Source organism: Diabrotica virgifera, chromosome 5 (assembly GCF_917563875.1).
Source record: "Diabrotica virgifera virgifera chromosome 5, PGI_DIABVI_V3a".
Classification (NCBI taxonomy): Eukaryota; Metazoa; Arthropoda; class Insecta; order Coleoptera; family Chrysomelidae; genus Diabrotica; species Diabrotica virgifera.
This window is the reverse complement of record NC_065447.1, coordinates 86,882,524-86,905,208: the sequence shown is the minus strand read 5'-3', so window position 1 is coordinate 86,905,208 and position 22,685 is coordinate 86,882,524. Positions and strand designations below refer to the sequence as shown.

General features: G+C 35.9%; 1 protein-coding gene across 2 annotated transcripts in view; it reads right to left on the bottom strand.

Annotated features, from left to right (window-relative positions):
• Positions 1-22,685, bottom strand: part of LOC126885051 (fibrinogen-like protein 1) — a 53,600-nt gene that overhangs the window by 13,602 nt on the left and 17,313 nt on the right. The window contains exons 3-4 of one of the 2 annotated variants that reach the window (XM_050651480.1): positions 20,402-20,626; positions 15,150-15,371 (exon numbers count right to left, since the gene is read on the bottom strand). In XM_050651480.1, the coding sequence (XP_050507437.1) occupies positions 15,150-15,371; positions 20,402-20,626 (447 nt within the window). The remainder of the gene's footprint in view (positions 1-15,149; positions 15,372-20,401; positions 20,627-22,685) is intronic. The other variant, XM_050651481.1, reaches the window with a different exon arrangement.

The window sequence follows — 22,685 nt, the reverse complement described above, 5'->3', positions numbered from 1 at the left end:
ACACTGCTCGTATGCCCAGTAACACTGAAGGTAGGCTTTCGGTCCATCGGATATTTTCATGAGATCGAATTGCTGCTTTTAACTGTCGATGAAACCTTTCTACCATACCATTTGCTTGGGGATGATAGGCGGTTGTCCTTAAATGGGTAGTTCCAGTTAATTTGAAGAGATGCGATTCGAATTGTCGGACTTGATCTGTTGTGATGCGCTTGGGAGTGCCGAAACCAGCTATCCAACCAGAAAAAAATGTTCTGGCTACTGTGTCTGCTTCTTGATTAGGCATCGGGAAAGCTTCTGGCCAACGTATGAAATGGTCGACGCATGTTAGACAGTATCTGTTTCCTTCTGAAACCGGCATCACTATAATGTCTATGTGGACATGTTCGAATCGGCTGGAAGGTGGTAGAAAACTTCCAGTAGGTGAAACAATGTGGCGCGATATTTTCGATTTTTGGCACTGTAGACACGCTCGAGTCCATTTCCTCACATCTGATTTAATGGATGGCCAAACATATCGCTGTGATCATCTTCACAGAACTGTTGATTCCGGGATGTGCTAGGTTATGCATGGTGCGAAAAATTGCCATTCGAAGTGGTTTCGGTACAAATGGTCTGGCTGTAGATGTTAATATATCACAGTACAAACTCACATTTGGTTCGGAGGAGCGTATTTTCTTCATTTGCAGTGATGGTTTCTCACTTAAAAAAGTTTACAGTTCTGAATCTGTTTCTTGTGTGAGAGCTTAGTCCATGATGTCGATATTTTTCTTGATGCTATCGACTCAAGATAGTGCGTCTGCCATAATATTTGTTAATCCATAAATGTGCTGAATGTTAGTGCAAAACTGTCCTATATAGACTAAATATCTGAACTGTCTAGGACTACATTTATCTAGCTTCTGAGTAAAGGCGAAAGTGATTGGTTTCTGGTCTGTGGATACCGTTATGTCCTTGCCTTTGATCATATGTCTGAAGTGTTTTATGACTAGATATATAGCTAATAGTTCTCTGTCGTATGTACTTTATTTCTTTTCGCTAGGTGGGAATTTCTTAGAAAAGAAAGCTTAAGGTTTCATACCTGTATCCGCTTTTTATTGTAGTACAGCTCCAGCACAAAAATCAGAAGCGTCACAACTGATGGAGATATTAACATCGTTTACAGTAAACTGTTTTTGCAGTAGTCAAAGGCTTGGATTCGCTGTGGTGTCCATTCAATTGGAGCTTTTCCTTTGACATTACCTTTTAGGGCATCATGTAGTGGTGCTTGTAGCTCAGCTGCATTGGGTATGAACCTTCAGTAGAAGTTTAACATACCTAGAAATCTGCGTAGGTCTTTCACTGTTTTTGGCTGAGTGAAATTTTGTAAATCTGCTACTTTTTCTTGTGGAGGTGTGAGTCGTCCATCTGATACTGTGTATCCCAAAAAGGTAATCTCGTTTTTGCCGAACTGACACTTTGCTGGATTTATCACAACGTCAAACGGCTTAGGCCTTTTGAAAATTTCTTTCAAATGCGACATTTGCTTCTCTTCGGATTCTGATGCAATGAGAATGTCATCGATGTAGGCGTAGGCAAAGTCTAGTCCACGTAAAATCTCGTCTATGAAACGCTGGAATGTCTGTCCTGCATTTCGTAAACCAAATGGCATATATAAATACTCGTATAGCCCAAATGGTGTGCTAACGGAGGTCTTTGGTATGTCTTTGGTGGTTACTGGTATCTGGTTGTATGCTCTCACTAAATCCATTGTAGAGAAAATTGTCTTACCAGCTAGCGACTGACCGAAATCTTCGATGTGCGGAATTGGATATCGATCTGGAACTGTTCTTTGGTTTAGACGTCGATAATCTCCGCAGGGTCTTCATTCCTCACCTTTATTTGGGACCATATGCAGTGGAGTAGACCAGTTACTTTTTGATGGTCTTATGATGCCTAGTCGTAGAAGATTTTCAAACTCTTTTTTAGCCCATTGCAGTTTGTCAGGTGCTAATCATCGAGGCTTAGAAAACACGGGTGGACCTGGTGTTGTATCGATGTGGTGCTTGGTTTGATGCTGAATGTCTTTCACTATACCTGCGGGTCGCGTGGTTTCCGGAAATCGTAGCAACATTTCATGATACCGCGACACTTCTGCTAAAGTCTTTACGCTACTATCGAGACACTTTTTAACGAGTCCCTAAGTTCGAAGGGTTGTCGTACTGTCTATTAAGCACTGGTTTAGCAATGTCCACTAGGAGAGCGAAATGGGAAACAAAATCAATTTCAATAATAGGCTTTGAAATGTCCGCCACTACGAATCGCCACTTAAAATCACGCTGTAGTCCGATGTTTAAAGTCAAATTCACATAACCGTATGTCGCGATTTTAGTGTCATTGGCCGCGTATTGTTCGTATGTAGTCTTTTCGCGTGCAACCCTTATATATTTTCGCTGGAAAACGCACAGATCGGCACCGGTGTCGATTAAAAATTGTTTTTTAGTTGCATAGTCTGTTACGAAAAGGCGGCGAGACTTTGGGCTTGGACCGGATGCCGCACTTACCGGCTGCCCGCGATGTTTCCCTGATGCTTGCACGGAGTAGAATACTTTTGAGCCTGGTCACCAAAACGGTAGTGATACCAACAAATGCCACTATTACGTTCCCTGCTGTAGCTCCTGTCTATAGAATAAGTTCTGCCTCTTGAGTTGCTGCGATTACGACGGTATGTGTTAGCTTGTGCTTGAGCTTGCGACAAACTAGCTAGCTGAATTTTTATTTCAGCTAATTCGGCTGTCAATTTATCGATGGTACTTTCACGCGCGTTGGAAACTTCTGAAATATGGACGCTAGGAGCTATAGCTTCGGAGATTGTGCCAGCTAGCTCGGCAACTGCGTCCAAACTAGCTTTAGCTTGCGTAGCTAGAATAGCCTATGTAGACGATGGCAGTCTACCTCACCACAGAGACCTTACAATATTATCTGGTACTCTTGTGCCTGCTAAAGACTGTAAATGTCGTAAGAATTGGGAAGGTCTTTGATCGCCTAATTCTTTATGCACAAGTAGTCTCTTAATTTTTTGTTGTTGAGATGCACAAAGTCTCTTAATTAACTCTAACTTTAATTTTACATACCTCTCTGTAGCTGGTGGTGACACAATGATGTCCCTAACTTCTGATATGTAAGCTGTTTCGAGATTAGCAACTATGTGGTTAAATTTTGTTGCGTCACTTGTTATGTTTGCCAGTGTAAATTGGCTCTCCACTTGCAGGAACCAAATTTCAGGATCGTTGGGCCAAAACGGTGGGATTTTAACTGAAATCCGATCAACTGAAGCACTGTTATCCTGCAGCACTGTTATTGACATTGATACTGTCCGTCATTTTCGATATTCACTGTATTTAGAACCGGCAAAAGTATATTATTATCACTAATTTTTTAAATTTTCGCGGCTTTTTAAATATTCGTCACCAATATTCCATTGGTGGTTTTTTGACGGAATTAATTAAAAATAATAAAAATAAGTGTAACAACGAATAAAGAGGGTTGATTGTTAGCGTGAGCGAGGGTGTGTCTGCATCGTTTGCATGCTGTGTAGAGACTGGCCTCCGGAGCACCAACTATTATGCCAACTGGTTTTGCGGTTTTGAGATAATGACAAGAAGGGCCATAAATTCTGCATCTGCCTTTTAAAGGATGAGAACCGTTTTGTATTCAAAGAAATTGACATAACGAGTGTGGCGATCTGGGGGCATCGTAATCTATTAGTGTTTTCTTGAAAGAAACATTAATCTTATACAATTTGTTTAGGGATAACATTTCGTTTCTCGAAATCAACGGCATATGGTTTGTATGTTACATGTGAATTTTAAGTGCCTAATGTTGTTTCGTTTTGAGCAAAGTTATTAAAAATTAAGAAAATAAAATTAGCAAAAATAGTAATTAAAGCGTAGCGCTATAGATCCGTATTTTTCCGATCCGACGTCGGCCGACGTCAAACTGCTTCTCTGCTGTAAGTTCTTCTATCAATCGCCCCATATCGGGCGATTTACGGATCCAATGTAGGTGCGGCCATTTAATACCATGAGTTTGTTTTCAAACCGATGCCGACGTCGGATCGGATCGGATCGGATCGGAGAAATACGGATCCAATGTAGGTGCATCCTTAATTAGCTTATTGGCGTATATACTAAGTTGTTCAATACGAGTAAGTTTTGCGGTTCGATAAAAGATGGCGTTGCTACTAGCCTAATTTTATTTTGTTATGTTGGTACACTCTTTATATGAACATGTATAAAGTTTCATTTCAATCTGTCGATTCATTATTTGTTTTCAAGACGTGTCACAGTATTTTTTACAATAGAAACAATCAAGTATCGTGCAGTGACTGACTTTTGTTTTGAGGTTTAAAAGCAAAGCAAATTTATGAACGAATGTTGAAAGTGTAATATTGCCTTCAAAAATTAAAGTAAAAAGATGGGTTGATAAATTAGACGTGGTCATAGAAGCTTTCAAGGCAATCCACGACAAGGACGTCCAAAAGAGCAGCAAGCCCAGAAATCGTAAAAAAAATACAGGCTATGGTATTGGAAATTTGTCAAGAGACTGAACGAAATTTAGAAGGAGCCCTAGGCATCTCATTGGGCAGCGTAAGCAATAGTTTGACAAGTATTGGGTTTCAGAAAGCTGTGTGCATAGTGGGTGCAGCATTCGTTAACAACGTCAAAAAAAAACACATTCGAGTGCGACTTTCTCAGCAACCTTTGGAGCGTTTTCGAAAAGATAAAGTAGATGACATGGTGTGCATCGATTTAGCACTAGGGATGGCGGTTTTTGACAAAACACCGGTTTTCGGTTATACCGGTTTTTTTGCTTACGGTTTAACCTGGCGGTTATAACCGGCCAAAAAAACCGGTTTTTGTAAAAACCGGTTTTTGGTTTTTTTAATCCAATATGTTACAAAGTTACATTTACAATACACTTTAGTTTGCGATACTCCATTCGACTCGATATCAATATGATCAAAAACGTAGCGAAATTCTTGGAGTTTCGTATTCGTAATCAGTAATTCGATATTTATAGTCAGAGCATTATTTTTGGTAATCAGAAAAAGTCATTCACCCACTTTCAATGTCAACAGTTAAGTGTGAAAAATAGATGAAGTTTGGGTCTAATTCAGCCAGATCACTTCTTATGTAAATATTATGATTACAAATACCTTTTCAAGGAAACATTATAATTAAATTTAATAATTGTTTCTGGCTGATGTGGGATTGCACTTTCAGTTTGCTTCTGCATTTTATAAAATAATATAAAATTTTAATTATGGTTTTGTTTGGAATAATTACTTGAGAATAATAATTATGATTGGGACCCAAAATAATACCTAACCTAATCCTAATCACCGTAAAAACCTAATAACCGGTTTTTATTTTAAAAAGAAAAAACCGGTTATAAATGGGATAAAAAAAACAACCGGTAAAACTGGTTATTGCGAAGTAAAAAAACCGGTTTTAGGTTTAACCCGGTAGGTTCTTCCCATCCCTATTTAGCACTTTTAGGATAAAATTTGTTATGAACCTGGTTCTTTGGCTCCGAAAAGAGTTCACGTCCAAAAAATTGGCCAGAAAGGTGTTAGCATCAGTTTTTTGAGATGAATTTTGTTTGTAGATTACTTGGAAACTGTTAGGATAATAAATTCTGAATATTATTGTAATCTTTTAGACCAGCTAAAATAAAAAAGATGGTATCAGGATAATGCACCGTGTCATATGGGCATTTTGATAATGGCCTAAATCCATGAATTAAAGTTCGAATTGTTAGAGCATTCACCTTAATCATCAGATTTGGCCCCTAGCGATTACCATCTGTTTCAATACCTAAAAAAAATATTTAGGAAAGCGTTTTTATCAAATAATTTAGTGATAACAGCCGTGGAAGCGTATTTTGCAGCGCTTCCAGTTTCTCACTTTAGCGTCATCACTTCAGCGATGAAATTTATAAACTGAAATCTCGTTGGAACAAGGGTATTGAACCCTTGTTGAGCTGCCCCCCCCCCCCCACTTGCAAAAATTAAAAAACAAATAGCCTTGATATATGAGCTATTTATGAGCTTTCATATTCCGCAAACTAAAAATTTTGAGCTCTTTCCACTGAGCAGGAATTTAATACTTTAACGGGGGGGCGGCTGAGTCAGCCCCCCCACTACTTAAAAATAGAAATATTGAATCGGCTTTTGCGGCAGAATTACGAGCTATTTATAAGCTCTTAAAATTACATAATTTCAATTTTTGAGCTCATCCCCTTCACCCCCAAACAACCCTTTAATTGATTTAACTTAAGAGAAAAATGCTGAGAAAACTTAAAATATATCGTATTGCTGATATAATTTCTATAGCTTATATACTCTAAGAATAAACTATTAAATTACGTGCATTTCGATTATTGAGCTACAGCCCCTTCGCAAGAAAACTACCCTATCTTCCCGGCTTAAGACAAAGTTGTACTTAAAATGCATTAAATTAATTATTTGGCGACTACATATCATTTAATAATTTATAAGCTCCCAAATTACGCTCATTTAGATCAGTAAATTGCAATTTATTTGGTATAGTGCAGTCACTGAAGGTAAAAATCAACGATTACTTTCAATTTTGGTGGACCTTCATCGATTTTCACAAAAATTGGTCAGTGGTTAGAGAATACCTCAAGAAACAAAGGTGTACCACCTTCTCCTTTACCCTGAGGGTGGATACCGCCCCTTCTCGGGGGTGAAAATTATTTTAGAAAAAATAACTGCACAAATCTATAAAAGAACAAATTAAAAGCAAAATTTATTATATACAGTTATTAAAATAAGTCAATACTTTTTAAATTATTAAAGATCAAAGATTTTAATTATTCGTGAAAAAAAAGTGCATGTTTTGAAACGGTTTTTCATAAATCACTGAAAACTGTAAATTTTTACAAAAAATTTAATAGTAGTTTACTTCGTATAGCTTATATTCTAAGAATAAATTCTTAAATCACGCGCCTTTCGATTATAGAGCTACAACCCCTTCGCAAGAAAACCATCCCATATTCTCGGCTTAAGAGAGAGTTATACTTAAAATAATTTAACTCTTAATTATTTGGCGACTACATATCGTTTAATAATTTATGAGCTCGCAAAATATACGCATCTCAATTATTGAATTGCCATTTTCTTTCTATAGTGCAGTCACTGAAAGTAAAAATCAACTATGACCTTCGATTTCGGTAAATCTCCATTCATTTTCACGAATTGACAATAACAACTTGCGGTATTAGCCTGGGGTATATATCATTCCTTCTCGGGAGTGAAAATTACTTAATTAAAAATAACCCCACAAATCGAGAGAGGGGCAAATTCTAAGTAAAATTTGTTATATAACGTTATTAAAATAAATCAATACTTTTTGAGTTATTAAAGATCAAATATTTTAATTTCTGTGAAAGAAAATGCATGCTTTAAAGTGATTTTTCATAAATAACTCAAAAACTGTAAGTTTTTACAAAAAAGTTTTCATCACTAAAATTGAAGCTAATAAAAATTATAATAAATTGCTTACTTGAAAAACCCTTTAATGTTAATTTAAAGTAAGTTATTGGTAATTAAATGTATATTTTTTCTGCGACTGTTCAAATATAAGGATTCAAGCTTAAATAACGGGAAAGAGATGCATTTTATAACACTTAGGTACTAAATACTTGTCAAAGTACTTAGAAATACCTATCAAGAATGAGCTCCAGAAAAAGTTGATATCATCAAAATTTGTACTTATAAAGTATACAGATATAAAACTATATTACATTTAATCTTTCAAATACTTTATTTTTTTAGATCATATTTAAAATAATAACTCCAACAATACTCGATTGACGTAAAAAATGGTAGATAACGAAATTTAAGTTTTTTTTATTAGCAAAGATTTTACTTGTCTTTTGATTTATGTATGAATCAAAATAACGAAGATAGAAACGTTTAAGCCTAAATTTTACTACGAGAACCATGTAACTGAAGCCCTTTAACCTATTATCCTAAAAAATAAGGTATTTGAAAGATTAAGCCGGTACTTTATGTCTCGGTTGACAGCGGGTTGGTTAACCGGAGTTTAATCGGGACCCCTTTAGGGTCTCTTGCGTTGTAATAAATGCAATTACAAGTATTATTATGATTATAAATAAGAATAATAATAAAAATTTACAATTGCATTTATTACAACGCAAGAGACCCTAAAGAGGTCACGATTAAACCCCGGTGAACTAACAAGCTGTTAATCGAGACATAAAGTATCGGGCCTAAATGTAATACAGTTTTATAGCTCTTGAAATTACCTTTCAAATAGTTGGATGTGCCTGATATCATAAAAATTAACAGAGTGATTAAAAAAAAATCATTTTTTTTGTAAAAATTTTTGGAGTATAAATTTTGATGCTATCAACTTTTTCTGGAGCTCATTTGATAGGTATTTCTAAGTACTTTGACAAGTATTTAGTAAGTGTTATAAAATGCATCTATTTCCCGTTATTTAAGTTTGAATCCTTAGATTTGAATAGTCGCAGAAAAAACTATACATTTAATTACCTATAACTAACTTTAAATTTACATTAAAGGGTTTTTCAAGTCAGCAATTTATTATATTTTTTATTAGCTTCAATTTTAGTGATAAAAACTTTTTTGTAAAAACTTACAGTTTTTAAGTTAGTTATGAAAATCGCATTTTCTTTCACAAAAATTAAAATCTTCTTGTGCTTTTGCCCTTTAATTCGTCCAATTTTGAACATAGGCTTCCCTCAGTTTCCTCCATTCGCTTCTGTTTAGTGCTTTCTGTTTCCAATGCGTTCCTCCTATCTTTTTAATGTCGTCTCCCCATCTCATCTGGGGTCGTCCTCTTGCTCTCTTTCCTGTCCATGGTCTCCATTGTTGTATCGTGCTATTCCACCTATTGTCCGTTTGTCTAGCGTTATGACCTGCGAAGCTCCATTTTAACCTGGCTATATGTTGGCCTGCGTCTTTGAATTTTGTTCTACTTCTGACCCAGTTGTTTTGCTTTTTGTCTATCAATTTTACTCCTAATATTGCTCTCTCCATGGCTCTTTGTGTCTTCATTATTTTATCCATGTTTGCCTTGGTCAAGGTCCATGTTTGACATGCGTATGTGAGAATTGGGAGTATGCACTGGTCAAACACACTTGTTTTTAAGTATTGTTGTATTTTTTTATTTTTTAGGACTCATTTTAATTTTCCAAATCCTGCCCAGGCCAATCTGGCCCTTCTTTTTACCTCCGCTGTTTGGTTTTCCTTATTTATTTTTATCATCTGTCCCAAATATATATAATCATTAACCGCTTCTATTGTGGTGTCGTTTAGTATTACGTTTCTATTGTCTTGTGTGTTTGTCATTGTTTTTGTTTTGGCAAAATTCATTTTTAGACCTATTTGTTCGGATTCATTTGCTAGTTCGGTTAGCATGGTTTGTAATTCTTCAAAACTTGATGCTATGACTACTACATCGTCTGCATATCTTAGGTGGTTTAGTTTTTTTCCATTTATGTTTATTCCCATGTCTTTTAATTCCATTGTTATGAAAACATCTTCCAGTGCTAATGTAAATAGTTTAGGAGAAATAACATCTCCCTGTCGCACTCCTCTGTTAACTGGTATGGGTTTTGTAGTTTCTTCCAATTGTACTGTCATTGTTGCTTAACCTGTATATATTATGTATTAGCATTCTGTATCTGGAATCTATTCTACAGTTATTTATAACTTTTCCTATTGCCCACATTTCCACGCTGTCAAATGCTTTTTCGTAGTCAACGAACGCTAAGTGCAGATCTATATGGTATTCGTTAGCTTTTTCTATGAGTGTCCTAATTGTTAGAAGATGGTCAGTGGTGCTATATCCCTTTCGGAATCCTGCCTGTTCTACTGGTTGATACGAGTTCAATTTGTGTGTTAGCCTGTTGTTGATAATCCTCATGAATAGTTTATACGTTTGCGACAGCAGTGAGATGGGTCTGTAATTTTTTATGTCCTTTCTGTCGCCTTTCTTAAATAGCAGGATTGTAAGACTTTCGTTCCATTCGTCGGGCATTTCTCCTTTATGTAGACACTGATTAAACAGATTTCTTAATGTTTGTAAGATTTCTTCTTTCCCTTCTTTCAACATTTCAGCAAGGATTCCATCTGTTCCTGGTGCTTTGTTGTTCTTTAATTGTGATAGTGCTGCTTCTATTTTATAATTTTCTATTTTTGGTAATATTTCTGAGTTTACATTCGTGATTGTTTTCTTGATATATTCCTGAGTGTTGAAGTTTGCGTCTTTCTTTGAGGTGTATAGTTCTTTATAAAACCTTTCTACTTCTTCTGATATCTTATCTTTTCTCCTCTCTTCCCGTCCTGTTTCATCCTTTATTGAAATGAGTAGTGGTTTCCCTAAATTTGGTCGTAAGCATTTTAGGCCCTTATTTCTCTCAATTACTTTCTCGATTTCATTTTCAGTGTGTTTTCTTAGATCCTCTCTGGCTTTTCTCCTAATAAGTTTGTTCAGTTCTACGTATTCTACTGTGCTTATTTTGTTTTCGCCTATTAGTTTTCGTCTACTTTCCATTAATTTAACTGTCCCGCTACTTAATCTGCTTTCTTTTGTTGTTAGTTTTTTGGCAGTTTTCATTCCCACTTCCAAGTGTTTTTCTTTAATTTCTTCAGTAATCTTATTAATTTCTGACTCTTCTTTTGCTACTTGTTGTTTATAGTTTTCCCTTAAAGTCTGTCTATATTCTTCTGCGTTTTGTCTTATTCTGCTATGGTCAATAGCCGTTGGTTTTCTTCTATATTTCTGCGTCTCTAGTTTGCTTATTTCTATTTTGGCTCGTAGTATGCGGTGGTCGCTGCCAGTTGAGAATCTAATAAGTGCAGTTACGTCTTCGAAAATTTGTTTATTTTGGCAGAGGAAGTAGTCTATTTCATTTTTTGTCACCCCATTTGGGGAGACCCATGTCCATTTTCGGTTTGGCTTCTTATTAAAGTATGTATTTATTGCATGAAGGTTTTGTTGTTCCAAATTTTCTAGTAGTCTTTCACCCCTAATATTCCTTGATCCAAGTCGGTAGTTTCCTATTTTGTTTTCTGATTGAAAAATTGATTGAAAATTAAAATATTTGATCTTTAATATCTCAAAAGTCTTAATTTATTTTAATAACATTATAAAACAAATTTTGCTTAGAATTTGTCCCTCTCTTGATTTGTGGGGTTATTTTTAATAAAGTAATTTTCACCTCCGAGAAGGGGTGACATATACCCCCGGCTAAGTTGTTATTGTTAGTTTTGTTTCTTGAGGTATCCTCTACCCGCTCACCTATTTTCGTGAACATGAATGGATATTTACCGAAATCGAAGGTCATAGTTGATTTTTACCTTCAGTGACTACACTATAGAAAGAAAATGGCAATTCAATAATTGGGATGCATATATTTTGCGAGCTCATAAATTATTAAACGATATGTAGTCGCCAAATAATTAATTTAAATTATTTTAAGTACAACTCCCTCTTAAGCCGGGAATATGGGATGGTTTTCTTGCGAAGGGGTTGTAGCTCAATAATCGAAAGGAGCGTGATTTAAGAGTTTATTCTTGGAATATAAGCTATACGAATTAAACTACTATTAACTTTTTTGTAAAAACTTACAGTTTTTCAGTGATTTACGAAAAACCGCTTCAAAACATGCATTTTTTTCACGAATACATAAAATCTTTGATCTTTAATAACTTAAAAAGTATTGACTTATTTTAATAACTTTATATAATAAATTTTGCTTTTAATTTGTTCTTTTATAGATTTGTGCAGTTATTTTTTATAAAATATTTTCACCCTGAGAAGGGGCGGTATCCACCCTCAGGGTAAAGGCGCAAGGTGGTACCATGGCACCTTTGTTTCTTGACGCATCCTCTAACCACTGACCAATTTTCGTGAAAATCGATGAAGGTTCACCGAAATTGAAGGTAATCGTTGATTTTTACCTTCAGTGACTGCACTATACAAAATAAATTGCAATTTACTGATCTAAATGCGCGTAATTTGGGAGCTTATAAATTATTAAATGATATGTAGTCGCCAAATAATTAATTTAATGCATTTTAAGTACAACTTTCTCTTAAGCCGGAAAGAGAGGGTGGTTTTCTTGCGAAGGGATTGTAGCTTAATAATCGAAATGCACGTGATATAATAGTTTATGCTTAGAGTATATAAGCTATAGGAATTATATCCGCAATACGATATATTTAAGTTTTCTCAGCCTTTTTCTCTTAAGTTAAATCAATTAAAAGGTTGTTTGGGGGTGAAGGGGATGAGCTCAAAAATCGAAACTATATAATTTCAAGAGCTCATAAATAGCTCGTAATTCTGCCGCAAAACCGATTCAATATTCCTATTTTTAAGTAGTGGGGGGGCTGACTCAACCCCCCAATAAAGTATTAAATTCCTGCTCAGTGGAACGAGCTCAAAATTTTTAGTTTGCGGAATATGAAAGCTCATAAATAGCTAATAAATCAGGGCTATTTGTTTTTTAATTTTTGCAAGTGGGGGGGGGGCCAGCTCAACACGGGTGTGTATTGATGTTTAGGGAGACTATACCGAATAATAAATTGTATGTGAATCCTAAATAGTATATTAAGTATGGAGAAGGGTAAGGGTTTTATACCGATCGAAGACAATTGTTTGGAGGAGGAGCGGAGCGACGACTCCAATTATTGTCTGAGATCGGTTACCCTTAACGTTCGACATGCTTATAACCTTTTTTGCACGATTGATATTATATTTATATTTATTAAGCTCAACAGGCCGTGAAGGCCTAGGGCTGAAAGATTTAATTTTTCCTTACAATTACTATTACATATTTATATATAATGCTATATCCTATACTACTATAATATATACAATAACATTTGTTTGTATAAAACACTTAATACTACACTTAACATTATAGTCTTTCCATACATTTCTTCACCACTTCCTTCCATTGTTTTCTGTCCAAAGCTTTTTCTTTCCAGTTTACAATATTACTTTGTTTTAAGTCTTCATATACGCTGTCCTTCCATCTCCTTCTTGGTCTTCCTATTCTTCTTTTTTGTATTGGCTTACGTAATAGAACCATTTTTGGCATTCTCGCCTTTCCTATTCTTTCTATGTGTCCTAAGTATCGGATTCTCTGTGCTTTGATTGCCGTCGTTATTTTTGGTTCATTATATAGTTCTTCAAGTTCCTTATTATTTCTTCTTCTCCATTGACCGTCTATTTTCACGCCTCCATATATTGCTCGTTGTATTTTCCTCTCCCATCTTTCTAAAAGGTCTATTTCTGATTTTTTAAGCACCCATGTTTCACATGCATATGTAGCTGTAGGTCTGATAACTGTTTTGTAGATTCTTATTTTTGTTTTTCTTGACACATCTTTGGATTTCATTAATGGACGCAATGCTCCATACTTTTTGTTTGCTTTTGCTATTCATGCTTTTATTTCCCCTTCCCCATGTCCCTTTTCATCTACTTTTACACCCAGGTATGTAAATTCTGAAACTCTTTTAAATGCGCATACATTTTCTCCTTCTATCTCCAATGTGAAATTGTCTTCATTTTCTTTATCTGTTTCTCCCATTATCATGTATTTTGTCTTTTCCTTATTTATGACTAACATATATACAGTTATAGTAACTAGGGTGCATAACAACAATGGAGAATTGGGTTTTTATTTAGTTGTCAATAATTTTAAGTACAATTTTGATTATTATAAATTAAAATATGAGCGAAAGTGAATTTGAAGAAATTGAACGGGCTTGGGAAGAAGGGTGTTCCGCAATTATTCCCGAAAAATCCAAAATTCGTTATCAAAATACCTACCAAAGTTATAAAAAATGCTGCGAAGGCAAGAATTTAAGAATCGAAGAAAAGACTCTATTGGCATATTTCGTTCAAAGACATATGCAGTTGAAAGCTCCTGGAAGCCTCTGGGCAGAATATTCAATGATTAAATCCACGGTTTTTCTTTATGATGGCATTGATATTTCCAAGTTTTCAACTTTGATCGAGTATTTGAAGAGAAAAAATGTTGGCTATAGGCCTAAGAAAGCGAGCATTTTTACACGGGAGCAATTTGAAAAATTTCTGATGGAAGCACCGGATAAAGAATTTCTAGTTCACAAGGTAATATAAGCTAGTTTAGGTAAAAGAAATACTCTAATGAAGATTTTTTCATAATTTGTAGGTCGCAATGATATTGGGAATATCTGGTGCCTGTAGAAGAGAAGAATTATATAATATTACTATGAATGACATCCAACAAACCGATGGTTTAATGATTGTGAAAGTACCCAAGACAAAAACGAACATCCAGCGTACTTTTACAGTCGTTAATAAACCAGACGATAAAATTCCATATTTAGAAATTCTGCAAAAGAATATAAAACTTCGTCCATTACAAGTAAAATCAAATCATTTGTTCTTAAGATACGCCAAAGGAAAATGTTGTCCTCAAGTAATAGGGAAAGGGACAATCGGGGGCCGGCCTTCTCAAATTGCCAAATTCTTAAATTTGCCTAATCCCGAGAACTATACTGGCCATTCGTTCAGGAGGACATCAGCAACGCTTTTGGCTAATAAAGGTGTTGATGTCCTCGGATTAAAGCGTCATGGAGGTTGGCGTTCATCGATAGTGGCAGAAAGCTATGTAGAAGATTCTCTTCAAAATAAAATAGATTTTGCCGAAAAAATATTGTGCAATACTAGTAATACTACTAATGTATGCGATTCTGCAGGAGTTTCTGTTAGAAGTGAAACCACAGCCCAAACAAGTGGGGTTTCATTAAATAATTTAACAAATTGTACCATAAGTTTCAATATTAATAAATAATTCGTTAGTTTTCTTTCTTCTTTCAAAAAATAAATTAAAATTAAGGGATTTTTTAACTCGACGGTAAATGAATTACTTACAGTCGAGTTGGAGTACTTACCGTCGAGTTGGATTACTTACCGTCGAGTTGCTAGTAAATGTCACCTACTGACGTAAAATCTGTCACGGTAAACAGTCAAAAATGATCAATCGTGCAAAAATTGTGTTTTTCTTATTGAGCCGCAAAACTTATTAGTATAATCTATTACCTGTCATGAGATAAATATTTTCTAGACCAATCCAAAATTCTCCGCTTAAGTCACCAAAACCAAATTTGTAGTCTCTCCAAGGTAGATAGAAGTCCTGTGATCCGTCAAATCTCTTTTGAATATGAGTCCAGCCGCCTCCGTTGGTATCCATGTCGCATAACACATTAAAAGGTTTACTGCTTCTCCGTGGTTTGATCTTGTACACACCTGATTTATTATTGCCTAAAAGATGCCCAATTTTAAGGAAATATTTAGCAGTATGTAAATCATTTATCTAATTAGTCCAAACTCTAGAGACAAAAAACATAGGCAAAAGGAACTTAGAAAAAGGGGGGGATGGCATGTCACCAGCCCCTCCAGGCAGATTTAAAAGGGTGGGGGCAGTACAAACGAATGAAGGGTGATACAATCCAGTACTAACGCAATACAAACGAATGAACCTTTTTTTGACCCTCAAATCGAAAAAAAAGGGGGGGATGGCATGTCACCAGCCCCTCCAGGCAGATTTAAAAGGGTGGGGGCAGTACAAACGAATGAAGGGTGATACAATCCAGTACTAACGCAGTACAAACGAAATAGCCTATTTTCGACTTTCAGAAGGCAAAAAGTGCAGAGTAGAGGGTAGCATGTCACTGGCCCCCCCAGGCCAATCTAGACGGGTGGGGGCAGTACAAACAAAATAAGGACGATACAATCCGATACTAACGCAGTACAAACGAACATACCCATCCCGGACCTTCAGATCGAAAAAGGGGGGGATGGCATGTCACCAGCCCCTCCAGGCAGATTTAAAAGGGTGGGGGCAGTACAAACGAATGAAGGGTGATACAATCCAGTACTAACGCAATACAAACGAATGAACCTTTTTTTGACCCTCAAATCGAAAAAGGGGGGATGGCATGTCACCAGCCCCTCCAGGCAGATTTAAAAGGGTGGGGGCAGTACAAACGAATGAAGGGTGATATAATCCAGTACTAACGCAATACAAACGAATGAGCTTTTTTTTGACCCTCAAATTGAAAAAGGGGGGGCTGGTGACATGGACCTGGTGGAAAGAGTACTTTCAGGAGATGCTAGGCACGCCCAGCGATAACGCAGATGAACTTCTCGAAAACTCGCAGAATATAGACTTGCATTATCTTGCGTTCCCCTTCTAAAACGGAGATAATAACAGCTATCAAAATCTCTGAGAAATGACAGGTTCCCGGGAATCGATAAAATTGCTTCCGAATTACTTAAAACTGACCCGCATCTAACCGCTGAATTTTACTCCCCATAATCAGAGAGGTGTGGGAAACAAACCGCATTCCAGCAGGCTGGAAAAAAGGTAACATTATTAAGCTTCCAAAAAAGGACAACCTCACATTTTCCAAAAATTGGAAAGTAATAAACTTCTATGCATTTATGAATCGGCTCGAGGCTTTCGAAATGTGGTGCTATAGGCCCATCTTTCATACCTAAATTCTGGGCTAACCGAATTACTAATGTAGAAGTACTGCGTACAATGAGGAAAGAGTGTGATATTCTGATGATCATTAAAAATTAAAAGTAGAATATCTATATAGAAAATGCATTAATCAGCAGAAACCTAAACAGTTTAAAGGAAGAATTTACGAAGTTATGCAAAGAAGCATCCAAAATGGGTTTAGAAATAAATCAAAACGAAACAAAATACCTAATATGCTCAAGAAAAAACCCAGTAAATATGATAAGCTTAAATATTGGTGAATATGAATTTGAAAAGGTAGAACATTTTAAATATTTTGGAGTCTCAGTTAAAGGAACTAATGATAGAAGTATCGAAATTAATGAAAGAATCCAGGCAGGAAACAGAACCTACTGGAAATACAGTAACTTCCTTAAAGATAAGAAGCTTACTTAGAATACAAAACTGAAAATTTACAAAGCAGCAATTAGACTCGTAATCACATATGATGCTGAAGTAATGTGTTTGACACAGAAAATGGAAGAAAGATTGAGGATCCTAGAAAGGAAAATAATTCGGAGGATAGCAGGGCCACTAAACTTAGGTAATAATGAATTTAGAAAACTCATGAACCACGAAGTAAGAGAACTTCTGAAAGGAAAAGACATCGTCAGATTTATCAAGGCACAGAGACTTAGATGTTTGGGACATATAGAAAAGAGGAATCCAGAAGCCGTTATCAAGAAAATTTTAAAGGAACTAATGATAGAAGTATCGAAATTAATGAAAGAATCCAGGCAGGAAACAGAACCTACTGGAAATACAGTAACTTCCTTAAAGATAAGAAGCTTACTTAGAATACAAAACTGAAAATTTACAAAGCAGCAATTAGACCCGTAATCACATATGATGCTGAAGTAATGTGTTTGACACAGAAAATGGAAGAAAGATTGACGATCCTAGAAAGGCAAATAATTCGGAGGATAGCAGGGCCATTAAACTTAGGTAATAATGAATTTAGAAAACTCATGAACCACGAAGTAAGAGAACTTCTGAAAGGAAAAGACATCGTCAGATTTATCAAGGCACAGAGACTTAGATGTTTGGGACATATAGAAAAGAGGAATCCAGAAGCCGTTATCAAGAAAATTTCCAAATGGAGACCTGTATCAGGCAGACCACGAGGAAGACCCAAAACTAGATGGGAGAACCAGATAGTGGAGGACCTTAAGAAGATGGGAGTCAGAGAATGGGTAACCAGAAGCAAAAACAGGAACCAATGGAGGAAAATTGTAGAAGATACCCAGTCACATAACCAATTGTAAAGCGACAAAGTTAATGCGGATTGATTCACCGCGACAAAAGCCCAAAGAGGGCGTCAATCACTCCGCTAGGAGTGTAGATGCCATATTGATGATATAGAACATGAAATGAGAAATCAATAACGTCACGACCTTCTCTAATTGATTTTCCAAGGGAATGTTAATGGTAAAAGTGGACCGGGAAAAAGACTCATTTCCTGGCTTCAAAAGGACCCCGCACAAACCTTATGGAAAATAGGTCCCAGTGGATTTCGTTCATACTTTGGGAAAATACTCCTTGAAGCATCCTGATAAAAAGTTCTCATGGGCACAACTCAATCGTATGAAGGATTTTCAAGATATAGAGGCCCGAACTCGGAAAATTATAAGATTTACGGGGTATTCCAATTCCGTGAGTTACTGGTTATTTGGCAACATGTAGAAGTTTGGATCAAGGAAAAGTACTAGTAATCTAGGATTTTTTCCTGGCTATCCAATGGCGACCTTTACTTTGACCTTGACCTTCAACTGACGTCATCTTCTAGAGTTTCGAGGGTTTTAGGCATTAAATTGATATAAACAGATTACTCATGGGTTTTTGGGATCGCAAAACACGAATATGCCATCAGAATTGCCCTCCGGATGACGTGGTGGCCAGGGTCACTGCAAGGGACGTCATCTTCTAGAGTTTCGATGGTTTTCGGCATTCAATTGATGCAAATGAATTAGTGGAAGGTTTTTTGAGGTCGCTCAACACGAATATGCCACCAGAACCGACTCCCGGAGCACCTGGTTTCCAAGGTCAATGAAAGGGGCTTCTGTAGTTTCGAGAGTCTTTGGTACTACATGGATGCAACCGGATTACTCATAGGTTTTTGGAGTTGCTGAACACGAATACCCCATCAAAACAGACATCGGGGTACCTGGTGCCAAAAGCATGTCATGCTTTGGAGATTCGAGAGCTTTAGCTACTAAATTAATGGAAACTGATTACTCACCGGTTTTTGGGGCTGCTGAACGTGAATTCGATATCATATACGATCCACGGAACACCTGGTGCCTAAGGCAGATTTTCTTCTGGAGTTCAGGTGGGTATTACTCATTAGTTTTTGGGGCTGCTAAACACAAATACGCCATAAGAACAGACGCCGGGGTACCTGGTGTCTAAGACACGCCATCTTCTGTGGTTTCGAGAGTTTTCGGTACTAAATTGATGCAAGCGGATTACTCTTGTATTTTTGGGGTTGCTGAACACGAATATGGCTTATATAAAAGACTCTGGAGTATCTAGTGGCCACGATGAATACCACTAGTAAAATAGAATGCAGTAAATCAATATTAAAATAAATGAAGGAAAAACATTGTCAGATATAAATTGAGTTTATATTTTTTATAATTAATTAAAACAATTGAATAGCACAACATAGTTATTTTATTAAAACTCTACAAATAGCAAAAAAAACTATTCATCAATTTATACGCTTTCTTTGAACAGCAACTCAAAAAACATCCGAATACTCGGTGTGTACTAATACATTTGCATCAGTTTGGTACCGAGAACCCTCGAAATTCTAGAAGATGACGTGCCATAGTGCATGTTCGGTAGTATGCATGTTCGGCAACCCCAAAAACCTAAGGGTAATCCATTTGATTCCTCCGAAACTCCAGAAGATAACCTGTCTTAGGCACCAGGTGCTCCTGTGGCTGTGCTGATCACGTATTCATGTTCAGTGACCTCAAAAACCTATAACTAGTCTGTTTGCATTAATGTAGTACCAAAGACCCTCGAAAATCCAGGAGCCCCTTTCATTGACCTTGGAAACCAGATGCTCCGGGAGTCGGTTCTGGTGGCATATTCGTGTTGAGCGACCTCAAAAAACCCTCCACTAATTCATTTGCATCAATTAAATGCCGAGAACCATCGAAACTCTACAAGATGACGTCCCTTGCAGTGGCCCTGGCCACCACGTCATCCGGAGGGCAATTCTGATGGCATATTCGTGTTTTGCGGTCCCAAAAACCCATGAGTAATCTGTTTATATCAATTGAATGCCTGAAACCCTCGAAACTCTAGAAGATGACGTCCGTTGAAGGTCAAGGTCAAAGTAAAGGTCGCCATTGGATAGCCAGGAAAAAATTCTAGACTACTAGTACTTTTCCTTGATCCAAACTTCTACATGTCGCCAAATAACCAGTAACTCACGGAATTGGAATACCCCGTAAATCTTATAATTTTCCGAGTTTGGGCCTCTATATCTTGAAAATCCTTCATACGATTGAGTTGTGCCCATGAGAACTTTTTATTAGGATGCTTCAAAGAGTATTTTCCCAAAGTATGAACGAAATCCACTGGGACCTTTTTTGCATAAGGTTTGTGCCGGGTCCTTTACGAAAGTGGTATAACACGACTACCACTGAACTGTTCTGTGTTGCGGTAAAACAAAGTCAAGAGCCGTGATAATCGCCAACATCCGGAATGGATAGACACTTTAAAAAGAGGAATAGATAATTAATATTTTGCTTACCACTTTTTAAAATCTCTCTACAGTTTCTTGGATAAGTGGTGGAACCATCTGACTTTTGTTCAAGTGGATTATGGCGACATAATGGTGTTTTACTTGTGCCAACTAAATATTTACATTGGTCAAACAATAAGTTAGTAACAATGTTTTGATATTTCTGGATTCTGTTCTCTCTATCGACCGCAAGTGCATTCTTCAAAAGAATCTGTATATCTTCTTGTTTCGTTTCTAAGAAAATGCAATAAATGTTTGTGAATGTTAAAATTAATTTGCAGTTAGTTCAGGCTATTTCGTCGCACTCGTTAGGTAAATTATTCCGATTCGTTTTTTTTTTTGCACAAACTTACTCAAAAAGAGGTCCTTATAACAAATCTACAGGATGCCAGGCGGTACCGTGGTCGAAAAATTGTTTAAACAATTTTTTTTGGGCAAATTCACAAAAACAATTTTTTCACTTCGGACAAATTTAGCGCTCATTGTTGATAATTAAAAATAACCGCTGAGTAATACAATAATGACACAAATTTCTTCAGGATATTGCAGGGGGGACTTTAAACTTTGTTTTGGTCACTTTCTGACTTTCATAATAATAATTTTTAACCGAGTTATTAAGCCTTGAAAATGGCTATTTTCGCGTTTTTCCAAATTTAAATCGCGTATAACTCGACAACAATTAATTTTAGAAAAAAAATCCTAAGAGATCTTTTATGCCCAGATTGGCCCAAATGATCTAAAAAATTTGTTCGATGTGAAAAAATTATTTTTATGAATTTGTTTAAAAAATTAGTTTAAACAATTTTTTGACGACTGACGGTGCTGCCTGGCACTCTGTGGATTTGTTATAAGGACCTCTTTTGAGTAAGTTTGAGCAAAAAAATCGAATATTTTGAATAATTTACCTAACGGGGGCGACGATACAGCCTGAACTAAGTACAGAAACTCATGCAATGTTAAACCAAAAAAATCAATAAAACAGTTATAGAAAACATCCGTAATTATTTTTTTAATGTATTTCTGATTCCTAATAAAACTAATATGCTTTAATAGGCCAGTTATCTGCCTCACCCTATATAGGGTGAGGCAGATAACTGGCCTATTAGAAAAATCTCTAGAACTAAAGGCAACAGAATCATGAAAATTGGAATAAAGGGGTTTTGAAGGATGATCTATTAAATGAAAATATTTTCATCTCTTTGCAACTTTCGGTTATGCCGGAAGTTGTTTATAACTTCGTTTTTTTTAAATGGGACCCTTGTATATGTTTACATTTTTGGATTCTGTTCGATGTCTTCTTTCTTAAAATATGAGGTTTTGTAAAATTATACAGAGTATTTTAAAAGATAATTACGTTTTTTTTTATTAATTTCATAGCAACATTCACACCCTGTAGAATTGTAGTAGTTTGACATCTAAAACTCTGCTTACGTTCAAATGATTTTTAATATACTCTACGATTGTTAAGACTTATTAGTATAGCTAAATTTTTAATTTTAGTATACAGGGTTGGTCGAAACTCGGAATGAGTATTTTCTGAGTTTTCTTAAATAGAACTGTATTTTTGTATTGTAATGAAATGATATTTTATAGTATTTTTTATTTCTTAAGCATTCCCTATAACTAACTGCTTTAATTTGTGAGTTATTGGTGATTCAAGCTAAACATTAATTGCAACAAAAATTACGTAAAATTTTATTAGGTTGGCCGTGAAAGTACTCAATCCTAAATATTTTTTCAGAAATAAATACATATTAATCCATACTGGTTAAGATTGTTGGTGCGATTAACAATTAAGCACAAACTTAAGCAGTTAGGTATAGGGAATGCTTAAGAAATAAAAAAGTACCATAAAATATCATTTCATTACAATACTAAAATACAGAATGGTAGGAAACCTACCATTGGAACAAGGACATATTGTTGGTGTGAAACAATGCAAATATTTGGGAGCTATATTTAACAAACGAGGAAATAGTGAAGATGAAATACAACACAGGATCAATAAAGGTAGAAGCATCACTAGATCTCTCAATTCAATTTTATGGGACAAAGATATCAGGAAGGAAACAAAGAAAAGAATATATGAAAGTAAAATGAAGAGCGCTACAATCTACGGTGCAGAAGTTTGGGACATAAGTGCAAGAAATAAAAAGAAGCTACTTAGTACAGAAATGGACTTCTTGAGGAGAAGTTTTCAGGTTTCCAGATTAGAACATGTAAGAAATGAAACAATTAGAGAACGTATGAAGGTGGAAAAAACTATAATGGACGATATTGAAAAGAGACAGCT